Source organism: Lepus europaeus, chromosome 17 (assembly GCF_033115175.1).
Source record: "Lepus europaeus isolate LE1 chromosome 17, mLepTim1.pri, whole genome shotgun sequence".
Classification (NCBI taxonomy): domain Eukaryota; kingdom Metazoa; phylum Chordata; class Mammalia; order Lagomorpha; family Leporidae; genus Lepus; species Lepus europaeus.
In genome coordinates, this window is record NC_084843.1 from 26879139 (window position 1) to 26903378 (window position 24240).

The window sequence follows — 24240 nt, forward strand, 5'->3', positions numbered from 1 at the left end:
TATAAATATACATAATATGAATTCCTATATATATTAAATTTATTCTGAATTGGATATAGTTGCCTAAGATGTACATACATCGACACTCCCTATAGCATTGTTTAAGGGAAAACCGGGGTGTGCACTGTGGTACAGTGAGCTGAACCGCTGCCTGGAATGCCCACATCCCATATTGGAGTGCTAGTTCAAGTCCTGGGTATTCTGTGATTCTGATTCAGCTTCCTGGGAAGGCAGCAGCAGATGGCCTAGATACTTGGGTTCCTGCCACCCATGTGGGAGGCCTGGATGGAGTTTTGGGATTCTGGCTTTGGCCTGGCCCAGTCCTGGCTGTTGTAGCCATTTGGTAATGAACCAGCAGATGGAATCTCTCTCTCTCTCTCTCTCCCCATCCCCCCCCCACCTGTCAAATAGATAAATATTCAAAGTAACTTTAAAAAACAAATTGGGGAATTGTAGGGTCTTTTATGTTACTACTGGGACATAGGGCCCCACCACAAAACCATCAGATTATCACCACTACGCCAGTTAGCTAGAAAGAATTCCATGACGTGATGTTGGGTGAAGAAAGCATGTTAATACACACAGTATTTAGTAACCCTAACTATTTTTTGATAGAGACATGCCTAGAAGGATGGTAACCAAGTCAAGACTCTCAGAACCTGACATTTAGATAACATTTACTTTTCATTTTTAATTATATATTTATTTACATCACAGAGCTATACAGGTTTATTATAAGAAATTCAAATAGAGAAGTCACAAAGTAATAACTGAGAATCTCTTCTTCTGGTCTAATTTCTTAGCTGCAATCACTGTTAATGGTTCAAGTTTGATGTGCAACCTTTAGGAAGTTCTGTGCATGGATCACTAAATTCATAGTTTTTATCAAGGAGAAATGCATCCCACTCTACCCACTGATCTGTGGGGCTTTTTTTTTTTTTTAATCTTTTCAGTCTCATTTGGATTTCTTTTATGTCATTTTTTAAAAAAAGATTTTACTTATTTATTTGAGAGGTAGAGTTACAGACAGTGAGAAGGAGAGACAGAAAGGTCTTCCATTTGCTGGCTCACTCCCCAGTGGCCACAATGGCTGGAGCTGAGCCAATCTGAAGCCAAGAGCCAGGATCTTCTTCCAGGTTTCCCATGCAGGTGCAGGGGCCCAAGCGCTTGGGACATCTTCCACTGCTTTTCCAGGCCATAGCAGAGAGCTGGATCTGAAGAGGAGCAGCCAGGACTAGAACCAGTGTCCATATGGGATGCTAGAACCACAGGCGGAGGATCAACCTACTGTGCCACAGTGCCAGCCCATCATTTTTGTAATTAGAGAAACAGTAATGTTATAGGGATGGATAAGAGTGTACCAGCCAGGACAGAAGACAAAACATGTATGAACTGAGTGGCCCAGTGAAGAGAGGCAAATAATGTGTTCAGGTCACATCATACTGTATGGGGAAGACGCAGACAAGCCCATGTGGCCCAGGAAATTGACAGTGTCCTGTTCTCTAAATCTCCAAATCTACACAGGTCTGCAGGAACTGGGCCCAGGGCTCAAGGAGGCTCAGACACTGGGTGGTGGCCCATTTCAAGGGTGCTCCCCTACCCCAGCACAGTGTCCAGCCTGCAGCTGCCCCTGGGGAAGCAGGGCAAGGTAGAAGACAGCCTGCACTGCTCAGTGCTCACCTGCTACATGCTAGCAAAGCAGCATCCCACCACAGGGCTTGCTGCATTCCCTACTGGAAAGTACCTGAGCTCCTTTCTCTTTTCTTTCCCTTGTTCTAGTTCCAAATATCATACTCCTGGAGAGGGGGCGGGGTGAGGAGTCAGAAATCTGGAAGGAGGGTGGACCAGTTTTCTGGCCCGAGTCCCAGGGAGAAAGCAAACAACCAGCCTGTCACTGGGTCTGCTATGTGAGGCAAGAAGACAGGCCTGGCTGTGCAGACCCACTCCCAAGGGAGCCCAGGCAGCAACTTAGCAAGAAAGCAGACCACTGCACCTCATCCAAAGCTGTCCCAGCAAACACCTCCCTCCTTACCAGTGCTCACTGTCCCTGTCCTCTGGGACAGCTTCTTTCTTTTCTTTCTTCCTTTCTAAAAATATTTATTTATTTATTTGAAAGGCAGAACTACAGAGGCAAAGGCAGAGAGAGAGAGAGAGAGAGAGAGAGAGAGAGAGAGAGAGAGAGAGGTTTTCCATCCACTGGTCTACTCCCCAAATGGCCGCAATGGCTGGAGCTGGACCAATCTGAAACCAGGAGCCAGGAGCTTCTTCCAGGTCTCCCACATGGGTGCAAGGGCCCAAGGACTTGGACCATCTTCCACTGCTTTCCTAGGCCATAGCAGAGAGCTGGTTTGGAAGTGGAGCAGGCAGGACTCGAACTGGCGCCCATATGGGATGTCGACACTGCAGGTGGCGGCTTTACCCACTACACCACAGCACTAGCCCTGGGACATTTCTGAAATCTCAGTCATAGTTATCCCTTTCGTTTTTCTATTCTAGTAATAAAACCATGTTTTATGTAAAATTCTCCAAATGCCAAGAAGGTACAAAAGGAAAATATTAATAACCCTAAGATGGCCTCTGTGAATCTCTTCACGTGTCTCCTCCAGCCATGTACATGGACACGTGTATATTGTTATCAGGATTGAGACCCAACTCTGTGCAGGGCTGTGATAGTACTTCTTTTTTTCTTCTAAGCCTAATTCTTCTCCTTTTTTTTTTTAAATAGATTTTATTTATTTGAAAGATAAAGTCACAGAGAGAGGGAAAGGTCTTCTATCCACTGGTTCACTTTCCAAAGGCCACAATACTGATCCAAAGCCAGGAGCCAGGAGCTTCTCCCAGGTCTCCCATGCGGGTGCAGGGGTCTAAGCACTTGGGCCATCTTCTACTGCTTTCTCAGGCCGCTATCAGAGTCGGATGGAAGAAGAGCAGCCAGGACATGAACTGGTGCCCATATGGGATGCCAGAACCACAGTCAGGGGCTTAGCCTACTACACCACAGCACTGGCCCCTAATTCCCTTTTTTGTGACATGCTACTTAAAGAACAACATGAATAATATTAATTGCTTCCATGTATAATGCCAGGGTACTGTACTAGGAGCATTATTTATATTATAAAGTAGATACTACTGTGTTTTTTTAAGGTTTGTTTATTCTCAAGGCAGAGTGACAGAAAGAGAGACAGAGAGAGACAGAAATCTGTTGGTTCATTCCCCAAATGACTGCACTAGCCAAGTCAGGGCCAGGGTGAAGCTGGGAGCCAGGAACTCTATCCTAGTTTTCCACGGGATGGCAGGAGCCCAAGCACTTGAGCCATCTTCTGTTGACTTCCCAAGAGCATTGAGAAGGAGCTGGATCAGAAGCGGAGTAGTCAGGAGTTGAACCAGCACTTCCAAACAGAATGCTGGCACTGCAAACAGCAGCTTCAGTCACTGTGTCACAAGGCTGGCCTAAAGCAGACGTTATATTACCTGTGTTTCACAGATGAAGTAGCCATGTCTTGGAGATGTTCAGTTTTGAACATAGCCAATCTGGGATTTGAATACAGGAACTCTGTTACTCGGGCTCCTGCAATCCGGTTATAAAGGGGGTTTACCTACTACAGAGATGCTGAGTCTAACACTCTAACTTTCCAGTGCTCTTCTCTCCTGGCCAGTGGCCCTCACTGCCCCCTTTAGGGAGCCTGCAAGAAATGCAGGTGCTAGAGACAAAGGGGTCACAATCTGGTGAGAAGAGTCAACCAATGAAGGCTCCACAAAGGTCCAGAGAAGAGAAGTAGTCTGAGGTGAATTATCCTAGCTGAATGCCTGTGTCAACTAGCCTCTTCCACTACAAAGCTGCAAGCATTTCATGCAGCTCTCCAACTCAGATACAGACCCAGGGAAGCCAAAGGAATTTGCCTCAAATCCTGCAGCAGCTCAGCAGGAGATGCGTGCCTGCCTCCCCGCCAGAGTCCTCTGGGTACTGTGATTCCTCCACTGTAGGCTGGGACAGGACCCAGCTGAGAAAATTCAATTCATAAGGCCTCTGGAGTCATTGGGCCACTTCTCCATCTTTAGAAACACTCTCAGAGCCAGCGCCACGACTCACTTGGTTAACCCTCCGCCTGTGGCACCGGCATCCCATATGGGCACCGGGTTCTAGTCCTGGTTGTTCCTCTTCTGGTCCAGCTCTCTGCTGTGGCCCGGGAAGGCAGTGGAGGATGGCCCAAGTGCTTGGGCCCCTACACCCGCATGGGAGACCAGGAGGAAGCACCTGGCTCCTAGCTTCAGATCAGTACAGCGCCAGCCCATAGTGGCCATTTGGGGAGTGAACCAATGGAAGGAAGACCTTTCTCTCTTTCTCTCTCTCACTGTCTACAACTCTACCTGTCAAATAAATAAAAAAAAAAAAAAGAAGAAGAAAGAAAGAAAGAAAGAAAGACTGACTCTCAGGGGTTGGCATTTTTTTTTTTTTTTTTTTTTTTTTTTTTTTTTTTAGTGAAAGGCCAGATGGTAAATATTTCAGGTTTTGAAGACTATAAAATTATTTTCATAACTACTAAAAAAACCCCACAGGTAATAAATAATACAATAGAGAAGACTGCATTCCAATAAACTTTTTTTCTTCTTAAAGATTATTTGAAAGTCAGAGTTAGAGAGAGGCAGAGAGAGAGAGAAACAGAAAGGTATCTTTCATCAACTGGTTCATTCCCCAAATAGCTGCAATGGCCAGGTCTTGGCCAGGCCAAAGCCAGGAGCTAGGAGCTTCGTTTGAGTCTCCTAGTTGGGTGGTAGGGGCCCAAGTACTTGGGCTATCTTCTGTTGCTTTTCCCAGGCCATCAGCAGGGAGCTGGATGGGAAGTGGAGCCAGCTAGTACATGAACCAGTGCCCATATGGGATGCTGGCATCAGAGGGGGCCACTTTGCCTGCTATCCCACAATACTGGTCCTCAGTAGACTTTCCTTTTTAAGAACAGGTGGATGGGGTCAGTCCTGCGGTGGGCGCAGTGGGTTAATGCCCTGGCCAGAAGCGCTGGCATCCCACGTGGACGCCGGTTCAAGACCCGGTTGCTCCACTTCCGTTCCAGCTCTCTGTTATGGCCTGGAAAAGCAGTGGAAGATGGCCCAAGTCCTCGGGCCTCTGCACCCACATGGGAGACCCAGAAGTGGCTCCTTGTTCCTGGCTTCGGATCGGTGCAGCTCCGGCCGTTGCAGCCAACTGGGGAATGAACCATTGGATGGAAGACCTCTCTCTCTCTCTCTCTCTCTCTCTCTCTCTCTGCCTTTCCTCTCTCTGTGTAACTCTTTCAAATAAATAAATAAATCTTTAAAAATAATAATAATAAAAAAACACAGGTGGCCATCAGCTTATGGCCTTCAGGCTGTAATTGCCAACCTCTGTTCTTAGGGTTTAGGTCTTACACCCAGACTTAGATTTTGGCAAAATCCCTGAAGTATTAGGGTGCGAGCTCGATTCTGTTTTTCTTCAGTGGACTAGGAATACAATCTTTCAACTATTAAATAAAAATCTTGGGAAAGTATAGAGAATCAGGGGTTGGTTATTTTCCTTTATAGAGGCCAGTATTACTAACAGATGAAAGGGAAAATATTTTACAGATCTGTAGTAACCAGAAGAGAAGATAAATCAGGCTGAGGGAAGGAAAATATCAGTAAAATCAAGAAGAGTAGGAGGAAGAAAAACGACATTAATGTAACCAGGCAGCTCCACTTGGCTTTGGTTAGCTGACGCAGCGACGGGCAGCTTACTGCACCTAGGACACTAGAGAAGCAGTAACTCCACTGGTAACGTCAGATCTCCTTGCAGGAAACTCCACACACACTTGGGACATCAGAGAGAAGCAGGAAAGCAGCAGGTGAGAAGCCGAGCTCATGTCTTACCTGGGGGGAGCTCTGAGCTCCTCACACCACCTCCCTGATGTCCTTCACTCACCTGATGAGGAAGCAAATCTGATCCTACTTCTGGACCTGGGAAGAGAGCCTTGCAGTGTGCTGGTGAGCAGAGGTGTGGTGAGGCTGCTGGCAGCTCCAAGAGGGAAGAGGGGTGGCCATCTAAGCTGCAGAGGGCAGGCTGGGGACAGGGTTATCCTCAATTCCAGGACCCAAGGATAAGAATGCCAGTGCTGGGAAGCGTCCCTGACTTGGGCAGCTGTGCTCTCAAAGCTGCCATGGAATCAGAACATTCTGGGGAAGAGTTCCTTTCAAAATGCAGGCAAAGTCTTGGCTACCTCAAATCCACACACAGCTTAACTTCAAAAACCCCAAAAAGTTTTCACTGGTCATTTCTCTTCCTCCTTAAAGCAGTTTTGTAGCTTTCCACTGCTCTGAGAACCAAATGCAGACTCTCCATCCCCACTGGCCTCAAGGTCAGCGCTTTCCCAGCCCTGAGGAGCCACCTGCTGTGCCTGGCCTTCCTCCCCCTCATCTCCCTCCAGCTCCTTCCCTCCTCACCTCCTTGGGGCCCACACTGCTGTCCCCTGTGCCAGCAAACGTTCTGCTCCTGCTTGCCTTCAGTTCTTTCCTTTCTCAACCCTATCCTCTAAAATAGGCCACTACCTGAATTCTTTTGGAGTTCCTTGATCTTTGACTTTCTGTATTCTATAGAATCATGTATTTATTTGCCTGTTTTTTCAGTCTGTCTGAGGGCAGGGATCCTGTTTCACAAGGTTCACTGAGCATGTGACATAGCCCCTAGTATGTAGCAGGTGCTAAAATAAAATAAATACAACTGGGGCTAGCACTTGCATTGGGTTAAGCCTCTGCTTGCGATGCCAGCATCCCATATTGAAGCACCAGTTTGAGTCCCAGCTGCTGTACTTCTGATCCAGCTTCCTGCTAATGAACCTGGGAAGGCAGCAGATGATGACCCAATGTACTTGGGCCCCTGCCATCCACGTGGATGACTCAAATGGAATTCCTGGCCTCTGGCTTCAGCCTGGCCCAGCCTTAGCTGTTGCAGCCATTGGGGAGTGACCAGTGACTTACTTTCCCTTTCGCTCGCTCGCTCTCTCTCTCTCTCCTTTCAAACAAATAAATAAAATTTTTTTTTTCAAAAAAACTCATACAACTGATGAAAAAGATTTCCTTTCCTGTATGTATTTATTTTTTAAAGAATTATTTTTATGGGACTGATGCTGTGGCGCAGCAGGTAAAGACGCTGCTTATAGTGCCAGCACCCCATTTGGGTGCCGAGTTGAGTCCTGGCTGCTCTGTTTCCAATCCAGCTCTCTTCTGTGGCCTGGGAAGGCAGTAGAAGATGGCCCAAGTCCTTGGGCCCCTGCACCCGTGCGGGAGACCCAAGAGAAGATTCTGGCTTTGGATCGGCAAGGCTCTGGTAGTTGCAGCCATCTGGGGAGTGAGCCAGTGGATGGAAGACCTCTCTATCTCTATCTCTCTGCCTCTATCTCTCTGTAACTCTGCCTTTCAAATAAATAAATATTAAAAAAAAAGAATTATCTTTATTTACTTGAAAGACAGAGTTACAGAGAGATGTAGAACCAGTTGACAGAGAGGTCTTCCATTACGCTGGTTCACTCCCCAAATGACCACAACAGCCGGAGCTGAGCTGATCCAAAGCCAGGAGCCAGGGGCTTCTTCCAGGTCTCCTACGTGGGTGCAGGGGCCCAAGGACTTAGGCCATCTTCTGCTGCTTTCCCAGGCCATAGCAAAGGGCTGGGTTGGAAGTGGAGCAGCCGGGTCTCGAACCAGTGCCCATATGGGATGCCAGCAATGCAGGTGGCAGCTTAACCTGCTACGCCACAGTGCCGGCCCCATCCCCTCTCTATTTAAAGCAAACCATTGCAGGCTCAGAGGTCAATGCATACACACTTGGGCTGGTCAAGCTACCCTTGGAGGTGGCCTCTGCCACTGACCAGGTGCAGGAAATTCTGCATGACTCAGCCCCTCTCTCAGGCCTCTTCCCTGTCAGAAAAGGGGCAATGTTAGTATCTTCCTCACTAGGCCACCTACTGCAGAGGTCAAAGGAAAGATTTTAAGTGCCTAGGACAGTTTGGAGCTCAATAGCTACTGTTTTATTTACTTACTTTTAACTACAGAAAAGCAAGTTAAAAAAAAGAGCCTCAGCAGGAAGCTCATGTAAGCCACATGTAAATTTTAACTTTAGGAAAGGGAGGAAGAGGAAAACTCAAGAAAACTCCCCAATCTCATGCATAAAACTTGATTGTTTTGCATGGGGTCAGCGCTTGACATAGCAGGTAAAGCCAATGCCTACAGTGCTAGCACCCCATATGGGTGCCGGTTTGAGGCCCAGCTGCTCCACTTCCAATCCAGCTCACTGCTATGGCCTGGGAAAGCAGTAGAAGATGGCCCAAGTCTTTGGGCCCTGCACCCACGTGGGAGACCCGGAGGAAGCTCCTGGCTCCTGGCTTTGGATTGGTGCAGCTCAGGCAGTTGTGGCCAATTGGGGAGTAAACCAGTGGATGGAAGACCTCTCTCTCTCTCTCTCCCTCCCTCCCTCCCTCCCCCTCTCCCACTCTCCTCTCTCTGTGTAGCTTTGACTTTTAAATAAATAAATAAATCTTTGAAAAAAAAGCTTGATATGTTGTCAATATCTGGAAGTCTCTCTGATTTAAGGCAGCAGCCTATGTCCCTCAGCACTTCCAACTTCAGAGACAGGAAGTGTGATGGATGGGTTCCTGTGCTAAATCTAAACTGTCCAAAACACTGGAGAAGGGCTGGCTAAGCCTTCCTAAGCCCAAATCTATGCTGTTCAACATGCACTAACCCATCTCTCCCAGGCCAAGTAAACCAAGAAAGGGGCCAATTCTCAAGAATTCAGTTGCTATAAAAAGGCTTTTATGTAACAATCATTCTATTGTTTGTTGAAAACAGTTATAATATTTACTGGATGGTCACAACAGCATTAGTATAATACTACAGTCATTCATCTAACTCCCTCTTATTTTAAAAACAAGTGCCCTGGCCAGCGCCGTGGCTCACTAGGCTAATCCTCCACCTGCGGCGCTGACACACAGCATTCTAGTCCCGGTTGGGGTGCCGGATTCTGTCCCAGTTGCCCCTCTTCCAGTCCAGCTCTCTGCTGTGGCCCGGGAGTGCAGTGGAGGCTGGCCCAAGTGCTTGGGCCCTGCACCCACATGGGAGACCAGGAGAAGCACCTGGCTCCTGGCTTCGGATCAGCGCGCTGAGCCGGCCGCAGTGGCCATTGGAGGGTGAACCAACGGCAAAAAGGAAGACCTTTCTCTCTGTCTCTCTCTCTCACTGTCCACTCTGCCTGTCAAAAAAACAAAAAAACAAACAAACAAAAAAAAAACAAAAACAAGTGTCCAATGGCAGGGGGCTAGTGAAATAAAGGACAGTATATCTGGACAGTAAAGAAATGCATAGTTAAAAAGAAGGTACTGGGGCTGGTGCTGTGGCCTAACAGGTGAAGCTGCCACTGCAGTACCGGCAACCCATATGGGCAGATTTTCAGTCCCGGCTGCTCCTCTTCTGATCCAGCTCTCTGCTATGGCCTGGAAAAGCAGCAGAAGATGGTCCAAGTCCTTGGGCCCCTGTACCTGTGTGGGAGACCTGGAAGAAGCTCCTGGCTCCTGGTTTCGGATTAGCCCAGTTCTGGCCATTGCAGCCATCTGGGGAGTGAACCAGCAAACGGAAGACCTTTCTCTCTATCTCTGTAATTCTTTCAAATAAATAAATAAATAAATAAATTTTAAAAAATAATAAAAAGAACATGCTGACATAGGTGGATGTCTAATAGATATTAAGTTCAAAAATAGGAAAAGCCTGGTTTATTTTATGAAATAATGACAATTCCATCTAGATACATGCATTAGATCTAGAAAAGAAACACCCTTTTGCCAGTGGGATTTTCATTCATTTTCTGTGTCATATATGTCCTGTTTCCATTTGTAAAATGTCCAAACATTTCTTTCATAAGCAGAAGGAAGGAAAGAAAATTAAAAAAAAAAAAAAATCCCTGTGGCGTTATTCTGTCCATACCTCAGAGTTCAATCAGCCACAAGCTCCAATGGCTCAGGAGAGGTTCCCGCTCACATGACACCGTGTGTCCCCCTCTTTAGGCCCAAATCCTAAATCAAGCTGAGTCAGCACATGTCATGAGGTTGCCATTACACAGCAGCAAGTGGAGGCACATGAATTTCCACAGTATCAGTTACAAGTTAGGGGGCCATGTTTCTCCTAAAATCTCAAGTGAAATTGTCTTGGAATTTGTGGTTAAGGCTTACCAATGACAGAACTGAGAGCAGACAGCCTCTCCAGCAGAATTCCAAAGAACAGCCCAGAAATCAAGCCCTGCTGAGTTGGGGAACAGTTTCTTTCTAATGAAACCCAGACGGTAGGGGCAGGGAGCAGTCACTAGCCATCTGAGGAGAAAGAACAAGCTGATCATGAAATTAAAAGGGAATAGAGAAGTAAAATAAACTGCTGTAAAGTAGAAGACAGGCATTGGCGCGTCCACTGGAGAATTCACTAATGTACCGACAGCAGACCTTTCCAAATGGTTACCACCAGAGGCAGATTTGGGTCTAAATCTGCTGCAGCAGGTGAAATGACAGCTGCCCTGTCCTAAAGAGGGGAATGGTCTCTTCCCCCGGTACTTTCGTATGGCACAGCATCCTGACCGAGAGGAAGGTTCTTCTGATTCCAGGCAGGGCTGGGGCTTCTCAGGCGGAGCAGGAGCCATCCACCTGGCGGCCATTTCCTTCATCATTAACAGAACCCCAATTTTGTCTTTCTGCCCTTCTTTGGTGATGCTCTCTGGGGAGCTGGACCCACTTTCCTTGACCTAATTCTAGTCAATGAGATGCAAGGGGACATGAACAAGAGGACACCAGTGAAAGCTTTGACTGATCTTTAGGACAGACATGGAATAGCAGTGAACACATGTAAACCATCAAGTTGACTCCAGGATGCTAGGGATCCATGGCAGGCATCTTTGGAATATGAGGGACACAGCTTAAAATGATGAGCCAAAGTGCTGAGGAGGGCAGAGCAAAAAGCCAAAAAGAACTCATGTCCCAGACAATATCATCTAGCAGATGTCACTCAACCCTGGAAGATTTGCAGTACAGTAGGTGGCCTTACTGTTAGGCCATCCCAGTCAGGGTGTTCTCTTCCTGGTAGTCAAAACCCTCCCAACAGATACAACAAGACAGAACAAAAGGCGCTCACACCATCTACACTTTTGTCAATGACTTCACTTACAAGCAGAACTGCACACCAACATTGCTGAAGTGAGCAGTGTCCCTACAGCCTGAGGGAGTAATAACTTAGTCTACTGGGAGCCATCTCTCTTCTTTAACTGTTGCTAGCACCTCTGCTTTAGAGGCCTCCAACTCCATGCAGTCGAAGTGAGGTAGTGAGGTGGGGAAGAACTTTATGTAGTCTCTTTCTTTTCCTTCTTTCCTTCTCTTTCTCTCTCTCTCTCTCTCTCTCTCTCTCTCTCTCTCTTTCTTTCTTTTTCTCTCTCTTTCTTTCTTTCAAGATTGATTTATTTACTTGAAAAGCAGAGTTAGAGAGAGGCAGAGAACAAGAGCGAGACAGGGAGAAGAAGGAGAGGGAGAGGGAGAGGGACGGGGAGAGGGAGAGGGAGAGGGAGAGAGAAGATTCCATCCGATGGGTCACTCCCCAGATGGTTGCAACAGCCAGAGCTGAGCTGATCCAAAACCAGGAGCCAGGAGCTTCTTCAAGATCTCCCATGTGGGTACAGGGGTCCAAGGACTTAGGCCATCTTCTACTGCTTTCCCAGGCCATTGCAGAGAGCTGGATAGAAAGTAGAGCAGCTGGGACTCGAACTAGCACCCTATGGGATGCCGTCACTGCAAGTGTTAGCTTTACCAGCTACACCACAATGCTAGCCCCTGATGTAGTTTTCATAACTTAGATTTCATTGGTTTTGTTGAGAGTCAGTACACTGACATTTCAATTTGTATGTAATTCTTCACATGTCACAGAAATTGAAAGTCACACGTTGTAATTTTTTTTTAAAGTTATTCCAGTGACAGTCCAGCTTCAAATTTGGAGACAAGTTTTCCTCAAGAGAATATAAAATATCATATCTTCAAATGTTGATAAGCTATTACAGAAGTCTCACCAATTCACAATTTAATATCACATATACTATATATATACATCACATTAACAAAGTTATTAGGCTGGGGCTAGTATTGTGGCATAGCAGGTAAAGCCACTGTCTATGACATTGCATTCCACATGGGTGCTGGTTCATGTCCCAGATGCTCCACTTCCTATCTAGCTCCCTTGGTAATGGCCTAGGAAAAAGCAATGAAAGATAACCCAAGTATATGAGCCCCTGCCACCCACATGAGAGATCTGGATGAAGCTTCTGGCTCCTGGTTTTGGCCTGGACCACACCCAGCCCCAGCCATTGTAGCCATCTGGGGAGTGAATTAGTGGATGGCCACTCTGTCTTTCCCTCTCTCTGTAACTGTTTCAAATAAATAAATAAACTTAAAAAAAAAAGTGAACAGGCAAACTGTACTACCATGACCAAGACATTACAGAATGCACACAATTCTGACAGGGCAAGGATCAAGGTGTGGTTCTCTGTAGGAAATAATTCACTAACAAGGACATGGGAGTAATCATTGAAAATGTTCAAGATGTATTAAATGCACAAATGTGACTCTAGATTTTCATTTAGTATGCTTTGTGTTGTAGGATGTAAAATCCACCACCACCTATGGAATGTTAAGCTGACAACAAAGATAGTTAAAGTCTCCCATAACTCAATATCCCATTATTTTCTGTTTTAGTGAACAATAAACAACCACCAAACAATCTCCCCTCTTTAAAAAAGTCATTTACATTTAAAATGGGATCAGGTGGGATTCCCTCCTTCTTAAAAGTGTTTCTAGAGGGGCTGGCATTGTGGCACAGTAGATTAAGCTTCTGCCTACGATGCTGGCATTCCATATCAGAGTACCAGTCTGAGTCCAGGCTAATCAGCCTCTGATCTAGCTTTCTGCCAGCAGGCCTAGGAAAGCAGTGGAAGATAGCCCAAGTACTGGGACTCCTGCCACCTACGTAGGAGACCTATAGAGTTCCTGGCTTTTACATGGCCCAATCCTGGATGTTGCGGCTATTTGAGGAGTCAACTGGTAGATGGGAGATCTCTGTCTCTTTTTCTTCTTCTTCTTTTAAAGATTTATTTAGTTATTTGAAAGTCAGAGTTACAGAGAGAGGAGAGGCAGAGAGAGAGGTCTTCCATCCAATGGTTCACTCCCCAAATGGCCACAAAGGCTAGAGCTGTGACCATCTGAAGCCAGGAGCCAGGAGCTCTTCCAGGTCTCCTACACAGGTGAAGGAGCCCAAGGACTTGGGCCATCTTCTACTGCTTTCCCAGGCCATAGCAGAGAGCTAGATTGGAAGTGAAGCAGCTGGGTCTCAAACCACCGGTGCCCATATGGGATGCTGGCACAGCAGGCGGTGGCTTAACCTGCTATGCCACGGCGCTGGCCCCATTGTCTCTTCTTCTTTGTTGCTCTGCCTTTCAGATAAATAAAATCCTGTCCACTCCACTTCCAATCCAACTTCCCATTAATGTGCCTGGAAAGGCAGTGGCAGATGGCTCAAGCCCCTGCTACCCATGTGGGAGACCTGGATGGAGTTCCTGGTTCCTGGCTGTAGCATGGCCGAGACCTGATTGTTGTTAACATCTGGCAAGCGAACCAGTAGACAGAAGACCAATCTCTCTCTCTCTCTCTCTCTCTCTCTCTCTCTCTCTCCCTCCCTCCCTCCCTCTCTCTCTTTCTCTCCCTCTCTAACTCTTTCAAATAAATAATTTTTAAAAAGTCTTGAAAATGTTTCAAGAGCTACTAAAAGCTTGAGTTTCCAAATTTCTTGATAAGAATATCCCTTGGGATTGTACAGGACCACTGAGAAGACATGACGGATGGCAGTCATCAGCCTGGGCTGCTTTTTCTTCTGCTTCATCAGAGGCTGGACTCCTTTTAGTTTCTCCATTTTCTGTAGTCACAGCTTCTTTAGTTTCCTGGTGAGTGACCTGGGCCTGTGCTTCTCTCTCTCTCCCTTTCTCTCTCTTCCTTCCTTTTTCTTTTCTTTTCTTTCTTTTTTTTTTTTTTTTTTCCATTTTTAATCTGAAGACGTATCTTTTTCTGCTGGCTTCATTTCCTCTTTTGCAGGATCAAGTTTAGCTGACAACCTCACCATTCCAATCTTGGGCTCTTCCTTCACTGCCCCTTCTGCCAAGCTGACCTTCCTCTTGAGCATCTTGGTGGTGGGGAAGGCACATGCTGGATGCCGTGGGCTGCAGTGAACCAAGAGCCAGGCTACCGTACCTATGACACTATTCCCACCACTAGCTGCTGTGACCCACCACTCAGGATTTTTATTTATTTAGTAGAGAGGCAGAGAGAGGGACAGAGAAAGAACTCTTGCTCTTTCATTCTCCAAACTCCCGTAACACCTAGAACTGGGATGGGCTGAAGCCAAAGCCAGGAGGTGGGAACTCAATCCAGGTCTCCCAAATGGATGTCAGCAACCCAATTAATTAAGATACTGCTGCTGTGAGAGTCCACATTAGCAGGAAGCTGGAGTCAGGAGCTGAACTTAGGCACTCAGATACGGTATACAGGTATCCTAACTGCTAAGCCAAACGCCTACTTCTAGGAGATGACTTTTTTAGTTCATTTATTTTAAAAAAATATTTGTTTACTTGAAAGTCAGAGTTACAAAGACAGAGAGACAGAAAAAGAGAGAGAGAGAGAGAGAGAATCTTCCATCTGCTGGTTCACTCCCCAAATGGCCACCAACAGCCAGGGCTACGCCAGGTTGAAGCCATGAGCCAAGAGCCAGGAGCTTCATTTGGGTTTCCCATATGAGTGGCAGGAGCCTAAGCACTTAGGCCATCTTCTGATGCTTTCCCAGGCTATTAGCATGGAATTGGATTGGAAGTGGAGCAGCCAGGACATAACCAGTGCCCATATGGGATGCTGGCATGGCATGCGGTAGCTTTACCCACCATACCACAATGCTGGCAGGAGAGGACTTTAAATGTACATCCTGCTGTCCATGGCCGGCGCTGAGGCTCACTAGGCTAATCCTCTGCCTGCGGTGCCGGCACACCAGGTTCTAGTCCTGGTCGGGGCGCCAGATTCTGTCCCAGTTGCTCCTCTTCCAGGCCAGCTCTCTGCTGTGGCCCGGGAGGGCAGTGGAGGATGACCCAGGTGGTTGGGCCCTACACCCCATGGGAGACCAGGAGAAGCAGCTGGCACCTGGCTTCTGGCTTCGGATCAGCGCGGTGCGCCAGCCGCAGTGCGCCGGCTGCAGCGCGCCGGCTGCAGCAGCCATTGTGGGGGTGAACCAACGGAAAAGGAAGACCTTTCTCTCTGTCTCTCTCTCTCACTGTCCACTCTGCCTGTAAAAAAAAAAAAAAATCCTGGTGTTCCATTTGTGCCACTGTTAACAACCAAGGTGGTCACATGATACAGACAGAACTAATTTGAGGTCTTCCTTTGGGGCTGATGTAGGAATGATCCAGGTAAAACCACTTCTGCCTGTGAGAACTACATACTGACAGGCCCCGGAATAAGAATAGAGGTGTTCACCTTTCCTGACACATGGGTTCAGTCAGTTTATAGGGCAAGGCCAACACACAGAAATCAACAGCCCCAAGGAAACTGAACATACAGATCAGGCCATACCTGAAACCCTGGATGTCCCAGTTACCCGGGCCAATCAAGTTTCTTATTGTTTAAGGTAGTTTGAGTTGGGTTTATCACGTTCTCATAACTAAAATAAACCCTAACCTATCCCACCCCACATCTGGAGACCTTTGTCTTCCTGGATGAAATGTTCTTTCCCAGGTCTCTCCCATTTCTTCTTCCTTTTCTCTCCAGCTCAGCTTCCCACCTCTGAGCAAATGTCTGCTGGCAGGCCAGGGCTAAGTTGCAGGGCCCCTCTGAGTCATTCTTCAAAGCAGACTCACACAGCTCCATGGTTGTGTGTGGGCATCACCACCTTCTCCCCACCCCACCCGGCCTCACCATTTCCCCTTCTCTTGCTTGGCACTGCCAGTGCTGCTTCCAAGCCTGGATGGTGAAACAGTGGATGCAACTTAGATCCAGAAAAGCAGGTCTGAACAACATCCCACTTACCTGATTGCCTTGTTCAGCATGTCCTCACATGCAAACAGGTAGGTGGAGCGCTCCACCATAAAGTCACTGGGGCTTAAAGTGGACAGGACAAGTGTGGCCAGACCATTTAAGAGAATGATGATGCTATATACACATGGAGGTGTATCTGTGTACACATGCAACACAAAATACACATGTTCTGTCTAATATGTATATATGTAAACCTTGTACAGTGTAACTACACTAGGAATGAGTGACGCCTTCAGGTCACAAGGGAGTTCTCTAGGGCCTCAGGGGAGTGTGCTCTGCTCTGGGACACCTGACAGGCCTAACCCAGCCTTACAACACATTTGCAATGAGAGCTAATTATTCATGCTTCAGTATAAAAAGATTTCTCCTACTAAAGGGTTTACTACATGGTCTCACAGAACAGCATGGACTCAGCTGCATTTCAAATCAGGGTTTTTTTTTTAAAGATTATTTATTTGAGAGATAGGGTTACAAATATACACACACACACAGAGGAAAACAGAACGAGTCTTCCATTGGCTGGTTCACTCTCCAAATGGCTGCAAATGGCTGCTAGAGCTGAGCTAATCCAAAGCCAGGAGCCAGGAGCCAGGAGCTTCTTCCGGGTTTCCCACACAGGTACAGTAGCCCAAGCACTTGGGCCATCTTCTGCTGCTTTCCCAGGCCATAGCAGAGAGCTGAATTGGAAGAGGAGCAGCCGGGACACAAACTGGTGCCTATGTGGAATGCTGGCTCTGCAGACACCAGCCCCTAGAATCAGGTTTGATTGGCTTCATACTTCACAGGCAACTACATTAATCAACTACATAAAATCAAGAAGCCATATGTGAAATGAATTTGTGTTTGGTTATATAATATGAAGTACAAAACAGTTATTTTGGGGTCAGTGTTGTGATGCCACCATCCCACATGGGCACTGGTTCAACTCTCAGTGCTTCACTTCCGATCCAGTTCCCTGCTGATGTGCCTGGGAAAGCAGCAGAAGATGACCCAAGTCCCTGGGCCCCTGCACTCATATGGGAGAGCCAGATGAGTTCTAGGCTCTTGAATTCCATCTGGCCTAGCCCTGGCCATTGCAGCCATTTGGGGAGTGAGCCAACAGATGGAAAATCTCTCCTCTGTGCCGATCTGAAGTCAGTAACACTGACTTTCAAATAAAAATAAATATTTTTTAAAAACACAATCATTTTATTTGTATCACTATGATGGATTTTCTGTGTGGGAGCAAGACAACAGCACCAAATGACATCACATTGGCTGAGAGTATCTCATTCTGGGACAAGCAAGGCATTTCCTGAAGGGCTTTGTGGTTAAATAGAGTCTTTATTGCCATTGCCAAAAACAATAAAAAGAACAAGGTACCCTTAGCCAGCGCCGTGGCTTAACAGGCTAATCCTCCACCTTGCGGTGCTGGCACACGGGGTTCTAGTCCCGGTCGGGGCACCGGATTCTGTCCCGGTTGCCCCTCTTCCAGGCCAGCTCTCTGCTATGGCCCGGGAAGGCAGTGGAGGATGGCCCAAGTTCTTGGGCCCTGCACCCGCATGGGAGACCAGGAAAAAGCACCTGGCTCCTGGCTTTGGATCAGTGAGATGCGCCGGCCGCAGCGGCCATTGGAGGGTGAACCAACGGCAAAAAGGAAGACCTTTCTCTCTCTCTCTCTCTCTCACTATCCACTCTGCCTGTCAAAAAAATTAAAAAAAAAAAAAAAAGAACAAGGTACCCACCTTCCTGACCCATATAAAGATTTTTAAGACTGAACAACAATTACAAGTAATACTTATAAAGTACTCACTACATTTCAGGCACTGTTGTAAGCATTTTCCAGGTGTTAACTCATTTTATCCTCTCAATAACTTTATGCATAGTTACTATTATTATCCTTGATTTATAGATGAGCAAATCGACATAGGAGGTAGCGACCAGCAGAGCTAAGCTGTGAAGGCAGCAGCCTAGAGGCAGGGGTTTCCCTCTGAAACCACCTTACTGCCCCTTTGACTTGGTCATCTTGTGAGGGATGGAAAAGAGCACAGGGCAGGGAAGAGGAGATGGGGACTGCGAAGGCTATTAGCACTGAGTTCAGGGTCATGGTGCTGAGGGATACACAATGTAGTGAAATAGTGGGGGCAAAGGGTGGTACTACTGGAAGTCAGGATGGGGAAGGGTAATGCCTAAAAGGAGACATGATGGAGGTTTCTGGAAAACTTGTCTGTCATTTGATTTGGGTGCCAGTGACATTGGGGTATGCTCGGTTTGTGAAAACTCACCAAGCTGCACAATCACATGTGTACTGTTGCTATGCATATTTTCATGCATAAAAAGTTAAAGGATGAAAGAATGAATTTAAGAGGAATTTTGGTAATATTATGAATGACTTTCCCCCCTTTTCTGTTTTCCAAATGTTTCAGAATTTCATTATTTTATTAAATATAGCAAACACTGAGCAAGGCATCATGATCACAGAGGCCATGTAAGCCAACAGCAATCACCTATGTGGATGATTTTCAGGTCTAGCCTGAGACCCAAAAGATCAGATGTCAGCTGAGCATGGTTAAGTGAGTGCTGTTAAGAGTTACACTGCTGGGGCTGGCACTGTGGCACAGCGCCAGCATCCCATATGGGCACCGGTTTGAGTCCCAGCTGCTCCACTTCTGATCCAGCTCCTAATGTGACTAGGAAAGCAGCAGAGGGTGGCCTGATAAGCTCCTGGCTTTGGCCTGGCCCAGCTCTGGCCGTTGCAGCCAATTGTGAAGTGAACCGTGGACGGAAGACTCATTCTAGCTCTTTCTCTCTCTCTCTCTAGAGACAGAAAGAGAGAGATCTTCCATTTGCTGGTTACTCCCCAAATGGCCGCAACAGCCAGGACTGGGTCAGACTAAAGCTGAGAGCCAGGAACTTCTTCTGGGTCTCCCACATGGGTGCTGGGGCCCAAGCACTTGGGCCATCCTCCTTTGCTTTCCCAAGCACATTAGCAGGGAGTTGGATTGGAAGTAGAACAGCTGGAACTCAATTGGCATCTGCTTAACCATTACAACACAATGCCAGCCCCTAAACATTAACTCTAATCTCCATTTAGACCTTTAGCCAGGGTCTCCTTGTGTTAAATCAGTTACTATCTACTTCTATCATTTTCCCATTATTTAAATAACTTACTATTCCATCCAGGTCTTCCACTTGAATGGTAGGAATTCAAGCACTTGGCTACCTTCTGCTGTGTCCTAGGTGCAGAAGTAGGAAGTAGATGTAGGTGCATTAGTAGGAAGCTGGATTAGAAGTGGAAGAAGAGTGCCAGCGTTGTGGGTGTAGCAGGCAAAACCACCACTTGTGATGCCGGCATCCCATGTGGGCACTGGTTCAAGCCTGGGTTGCTCTAAACCAGCTCCCTGTTAATGCACCTGGGAAAGCAGCAAACGATGGCCCGAGTCCTTGGCCCCTGCACTCATGTGGGAGACCAGAAAGAATCTCCTGGCTTTGGTGTGGCCCAGCCATGGCTGTTGTAGCCATTTGGGAAGTGAACCAGCATATAGAAGATTTATCTCTCTCTGACTCTCCTCTCTCTATATAGCTCTGCCTTTCAAATAAATAAAATAAATATTTAAAAAATAAAGTGGGGGCCAGCGCTGTAGCATAGCAAGTAAAGCCACCACTTGCAGTGCCAGCATCCCATAGGGGCACCGGTTTGAGTCCTGGCTTCTCCATCTGATCCAGCTCCCTACTAATACACCTGGAAAAGCAGCAAAAAGATGGCTCAAGTCTTTGGGCCGCGGCATCCATGTGGGAGACCTAGAAGAAGCTCCTGGCTCCTGGCTTCAAATAGGCCTAGCTGGCCATTGGGACCATTTGGGGAATGAACCAGTAAATGGAAGACTCCACCCGGCCCCACCTCTGCCTCTTTGTAACTCTGCCTATCAAATAAATTTTAAAGAATAAAAATAAAAAAAGAATGTACTTCTTAAAAAAATTAAGAAATAAAATCAAGTGGTGGTAGGATCCAATGCTGGGCACCCTGACACAGGGTGTGGGCATCCCCGGAGGCAACCCATCCCTGGCTGTCATTTCAGTGTTGCAATCCTGCTGCCATCCCACCCTGCTCTAAAGTGCCTTAAGTGGTCTGCGGGTGCCATCAGTGCAAAACGACTGCAGGACGCACACTGGTCAACATACTCTCCAGAAAAAGCCCCAGCTTTTTATTTTGATCATTTCAGTCTTCAAGAAGAATCAGAACAGTCCAATGAATACCCCAAACACCCACCGCTTAGATTCATCAGTTGTTAACATATTGCCACATTTGCTTTCTCTTCTTACTCCACACAAAGAAATTTAATTTTTTTTACCAAATCATTTGACAATTTGCAGATATTTCATTTTATTCACAAATATTTCAGCTTTAATCTCCTAAGAACAAGGGCATTATCATATATAACTATAATCTCATAATCACAACCAAGGAATTTCATAGTGTAGCACTATTACTAAAAGTAAGTTCACATTTGTGCTTCTTTCAATTACCCTAAAAAAATGACTATTTTTTTTTCAACTCAAGGTCCAGTCGAGGATCACACAGTGTATGTAAACTGTCATGTTTCCTTATTTTAGGGCGCCCCAATCCTTTGCCTTTATTTGTCTTTCATAGCACTATCATTTCTGAGGAATCCAGGCAGTTGTCTGTCCAGGCAGTGTCCCATAGCCTGCATTTGTTGGATTGCTGTGATTGCACTCAGGTTCAGTGATTTTGAAAGAGTACCGCCTAGCTGATGATTCACACCTCATAATGAAATGTATAAGGGACACAATAGTTTGTTCCATTATTAGTGCTACTATGCTTGATCATTTGGTTAAGGTGATATCTACTGAAATCCTTCCATTGTAAAGGTATTCTTTTCCTCTTCTTAAACTTTTTTTTTTAAACATTTATTTATTTTATTTGAAAAGCAGAGTTACAGAGAGGCAGAGGCAGAAAAAGAGAGAGAGAGAGAGATCTTCCATCTGTTGGTTAACTTCCCAAATGGCCTCAATGGCTGGAGCTGGGCTGATCTGAAGCCAAGAGTCAGGGGCTTCTTCCAAGTCTCTCACATGGGAGAGGGGCCCAAGGACCTGGGCCATTTTCCACTGCCCTCCCAGGCCATAGCAGAGAGCTGGATTGTAAGTGGAGCAGCTGGGACTTGAACCAGTGCCCATATGAGCTACAGCACTACAGGTGGAGGCTTTACCCACTATGCCACAGTGCCAGCCCCCTTTTCCTCTTTTTAATAAATAAGAAATATGTGGAATGATAACTTACTTTCATGAGTACTGTATTCCCCAAAAGCTTCTTTTTTTTTTTAATTTTTTTAAAATTTTTTGAGAGGCAGAGTGGATAGTGAGAGAGAGAGACAGAGAGAAAGGTCTTCCTCTTTGCCATTGGTTCACCCTCCAATGGCCGCTGCGGCCGGCGCATCTCACTGATCCAAAGCCGGGAGCCAGGCGCCTCTCCTGATCTCCCATGCGGGCGCAGGGCCCAAGGACCTGGGCCATCCTCCACTGCCTTCCTGGGCCATAGCAGAGAGCTGGCCTGGAAGAGGGGCAAGCGGGATAGAATCCGGCGCCCCAACCGGGACTAGAACCCGGTGTGCCGGCGCCGCAAGGTGGAGGATTAGCCTGTTAAGCCACGGCGCCGGCCCCCACCCCTCCCAAAAGCTTCTTATCTAGAAGTTTATCAGTCATTTATAAACTTTGCTTGATTCAATAGTCACATTAGTGGTTACAAAATGGCTATTAGTGATGTTTACTATGTGAGTGAAATGAACCCTCACTGGAGCCAGCATCCTACATGGGCTCCAGTTCCTGTTCTGGCTGCTCCACTTCCCATTCAACTCTCTGCTGATGCACCAGGAGAAACAGAAGATGGTCCAAGTACTAAGGCCCAGGTCACCCATGTGGGAGACCAGAATAGAGTTCCAGGCTCCTGGCTTTGGCCTGACCCAATCCCAGCCATTGTGGACATTTAGGGAGTGAACCAGAGGATGGAAGATCTCCCCCTCTCTTTTTTTCTCTGTCTCTGTTCTTCCCTTTCAAGTAAAATAATCTATCTCAAAAATAAAAAAGAAAGAAAGAAATGAACCTTTGCAAATAAAATCCTATTTTCCCACTGGCTTGCAGTATAATTTCAGAACGATTCCATATTTCAGAATTTCCATCTGCTTGACTCCCACTTACAGTGGTTCATAACACATAGTTTACATTTCTCTTATCTCTGCCTGAGCAGGTCCTCATCTGAATGCCTCATATGAATGCCCTGGCTTAAGCAGTGGGAGTTTCCTGCCTATACAAGGAAGAGATTGCCCAGTTTTTAGAGTGTCTTTTCCTATAGCATGTTATATTCCACAGCAAGAACAATCTATTTTCCCAAACACAGTTCTATATTAGAGTCAGCTTCAGGCACAGCCAGAAGGGAGAGAGCGGGTGACACAAAGGGCTCAGCAGACTCCTGGCATGGTTTGTAAAGATCCTGCAAACTATACTGGAACATGACCAAATGACATGGGCCAGCTGTTTCAGTTCCTTCAGGTATCCTATTTCCCCTGTCCCTAAAAATGGTGCTTCTTGCTGGTCAGTGTCCTTTAGATGTTCAGAATTTCAGAATTTCCAGAGCAGCTACATCAGAATCCCCTGGAAGCTGGTTAAGGAGCATGTACCCCAGTCCCACCTCTAGCCAATTTAATCAGAGCCTGAGTGAGGTTTGGGGATCACTGTGTAGAAAAGCTCCCCAGGGGATCTCATGAGCAGCCGGGTTTGAGAACTCTGCTTAGAGAAGACTCACTATATAGCCTCCAAAAGTGGACTAGCCCAGAGGAAACAGGATGGCAGATGGCAGTTATGACTCTTGTCAAACATGACAGCTACCCTGCCAACAACCGATGCTCACAGGTCTAGACCAAGGGTAGAGGAGTTCAACCTAGATAGGTCTATTGTACCCCAAATTTACAACCTACTCAAGGCTCAAAAAAAAAAGTCATGGTACCTAGAGAAGCTATCAGATCTACGGTTCTCTAGATTTCATCTCTACCTAGAAGTATGTGGGAACATCACCCTCAACGATCCTGAGTCTGAGGGCTCTAGGAATGCGTGTTTGCAATACGGTCTCCAGGTGCTTCAGATACAAGTGGCTGGGGGACCACACTTTGAGAAACCCTGGCCTAGATGCTGCTCTGCACTTTATCTATGAGAGTCAAGGAACAAGTGAGTTGTTGAATGAAACAACTAAAAACGTCTCAGCCTTCATGTGAAAGTTGCTTACCAAACCTGAGTCCACATGGGAAATACTTCTGAGTAATTGCGTAGCCACACAGAAACATGCCGATGATCCGAAAGCCTCCCTGAGACATACTAATTTTCATTCAGATCTTTCATCCCAGCCAGAGACAGGGGGAGCCTGAGCCAAGACAGTGAGACCAAGGGTCCCTGAAGGGCTCTCCTCCTTGGGCTCCATGTTAGCAGTGGCCAGAGGAATACCTAGAGCAAAGGACGAGCTCCTGGAGGGGTCTAAGGTATCTGAGTCAAACAATATTCCAGGCTCTCAAGGCCCTGCTGGTTCCAGCTTCCCCTTAACACTGTGAGGGAGCAAGCTCCTGGCAACTCCTTTTCTCTTCCAGTGTGAACCCAAGCTCTAGCCAAGCTTAGAATGGATGCTGCGGCCCCAGAAGCTGAGATAGCCAAGCTATGGGAGCAGGGAGCAAGGCCCATGCCAATGGCCCCATCTGCAGCCTGAGGGCACAGTGGTAGCACCCTCTCTGCTATGGCCCAGGCAGCTTTCACTTGAGGCAAAGTAAGACACACTCATGATAGAAGGGTTCAGTGCCCTCAAGGAAGGTCATTCCACAGACATCAAAATATACCTGCAAGTTCCCAAAGCCAACCAGGCTCATGGCAAAAGGACCAGCACACAAGCCAGCTCCTGGGCTTACCTGACTGGAACACATATCGGGCCAGCCCCTGCATTAGCTCTGCTGGCCACGTTGGTGGGGCAGACTCCCCTGTCTCTCTCTTCAGACGAAATGTTAACTCAAAGCCAAAACCACTAGGTCCATCTGTTCCTGTAAACCTGAAAGGAATAAGAAGT

At 46.8% G+C, this 24240-nt stretch overlaps 1 protein-coding gene across 3 annotated transcripts in view; it reads right to left on the bottom strand.

The window, feature by feature from the left end:
* Nucleotides 1-24240, bottom strand: part of SUFU (SUFU negative regulator of hedgehog signaling) — a 117543-nt gene that overhangs the window by 62523 nt on the left and 30780 nt on the right. For all 3 annotated transcript variants that reach the window (XR_009868291.1, XM_062213957.1, XM_062213956.1), the window contains exon 3: nt 24086-24222. Coding sequence is in view for 2 of the 3 variants with exons in the window: in XM_062213957.1 (XP_062069941.1) it covers nt 24086-24222 (137 nt within the window). In the remaining variant the exon portion in view is untranslated. The remainder of the gene's footprint in view (nt 1-24085; nt 24223-24240) is intronic.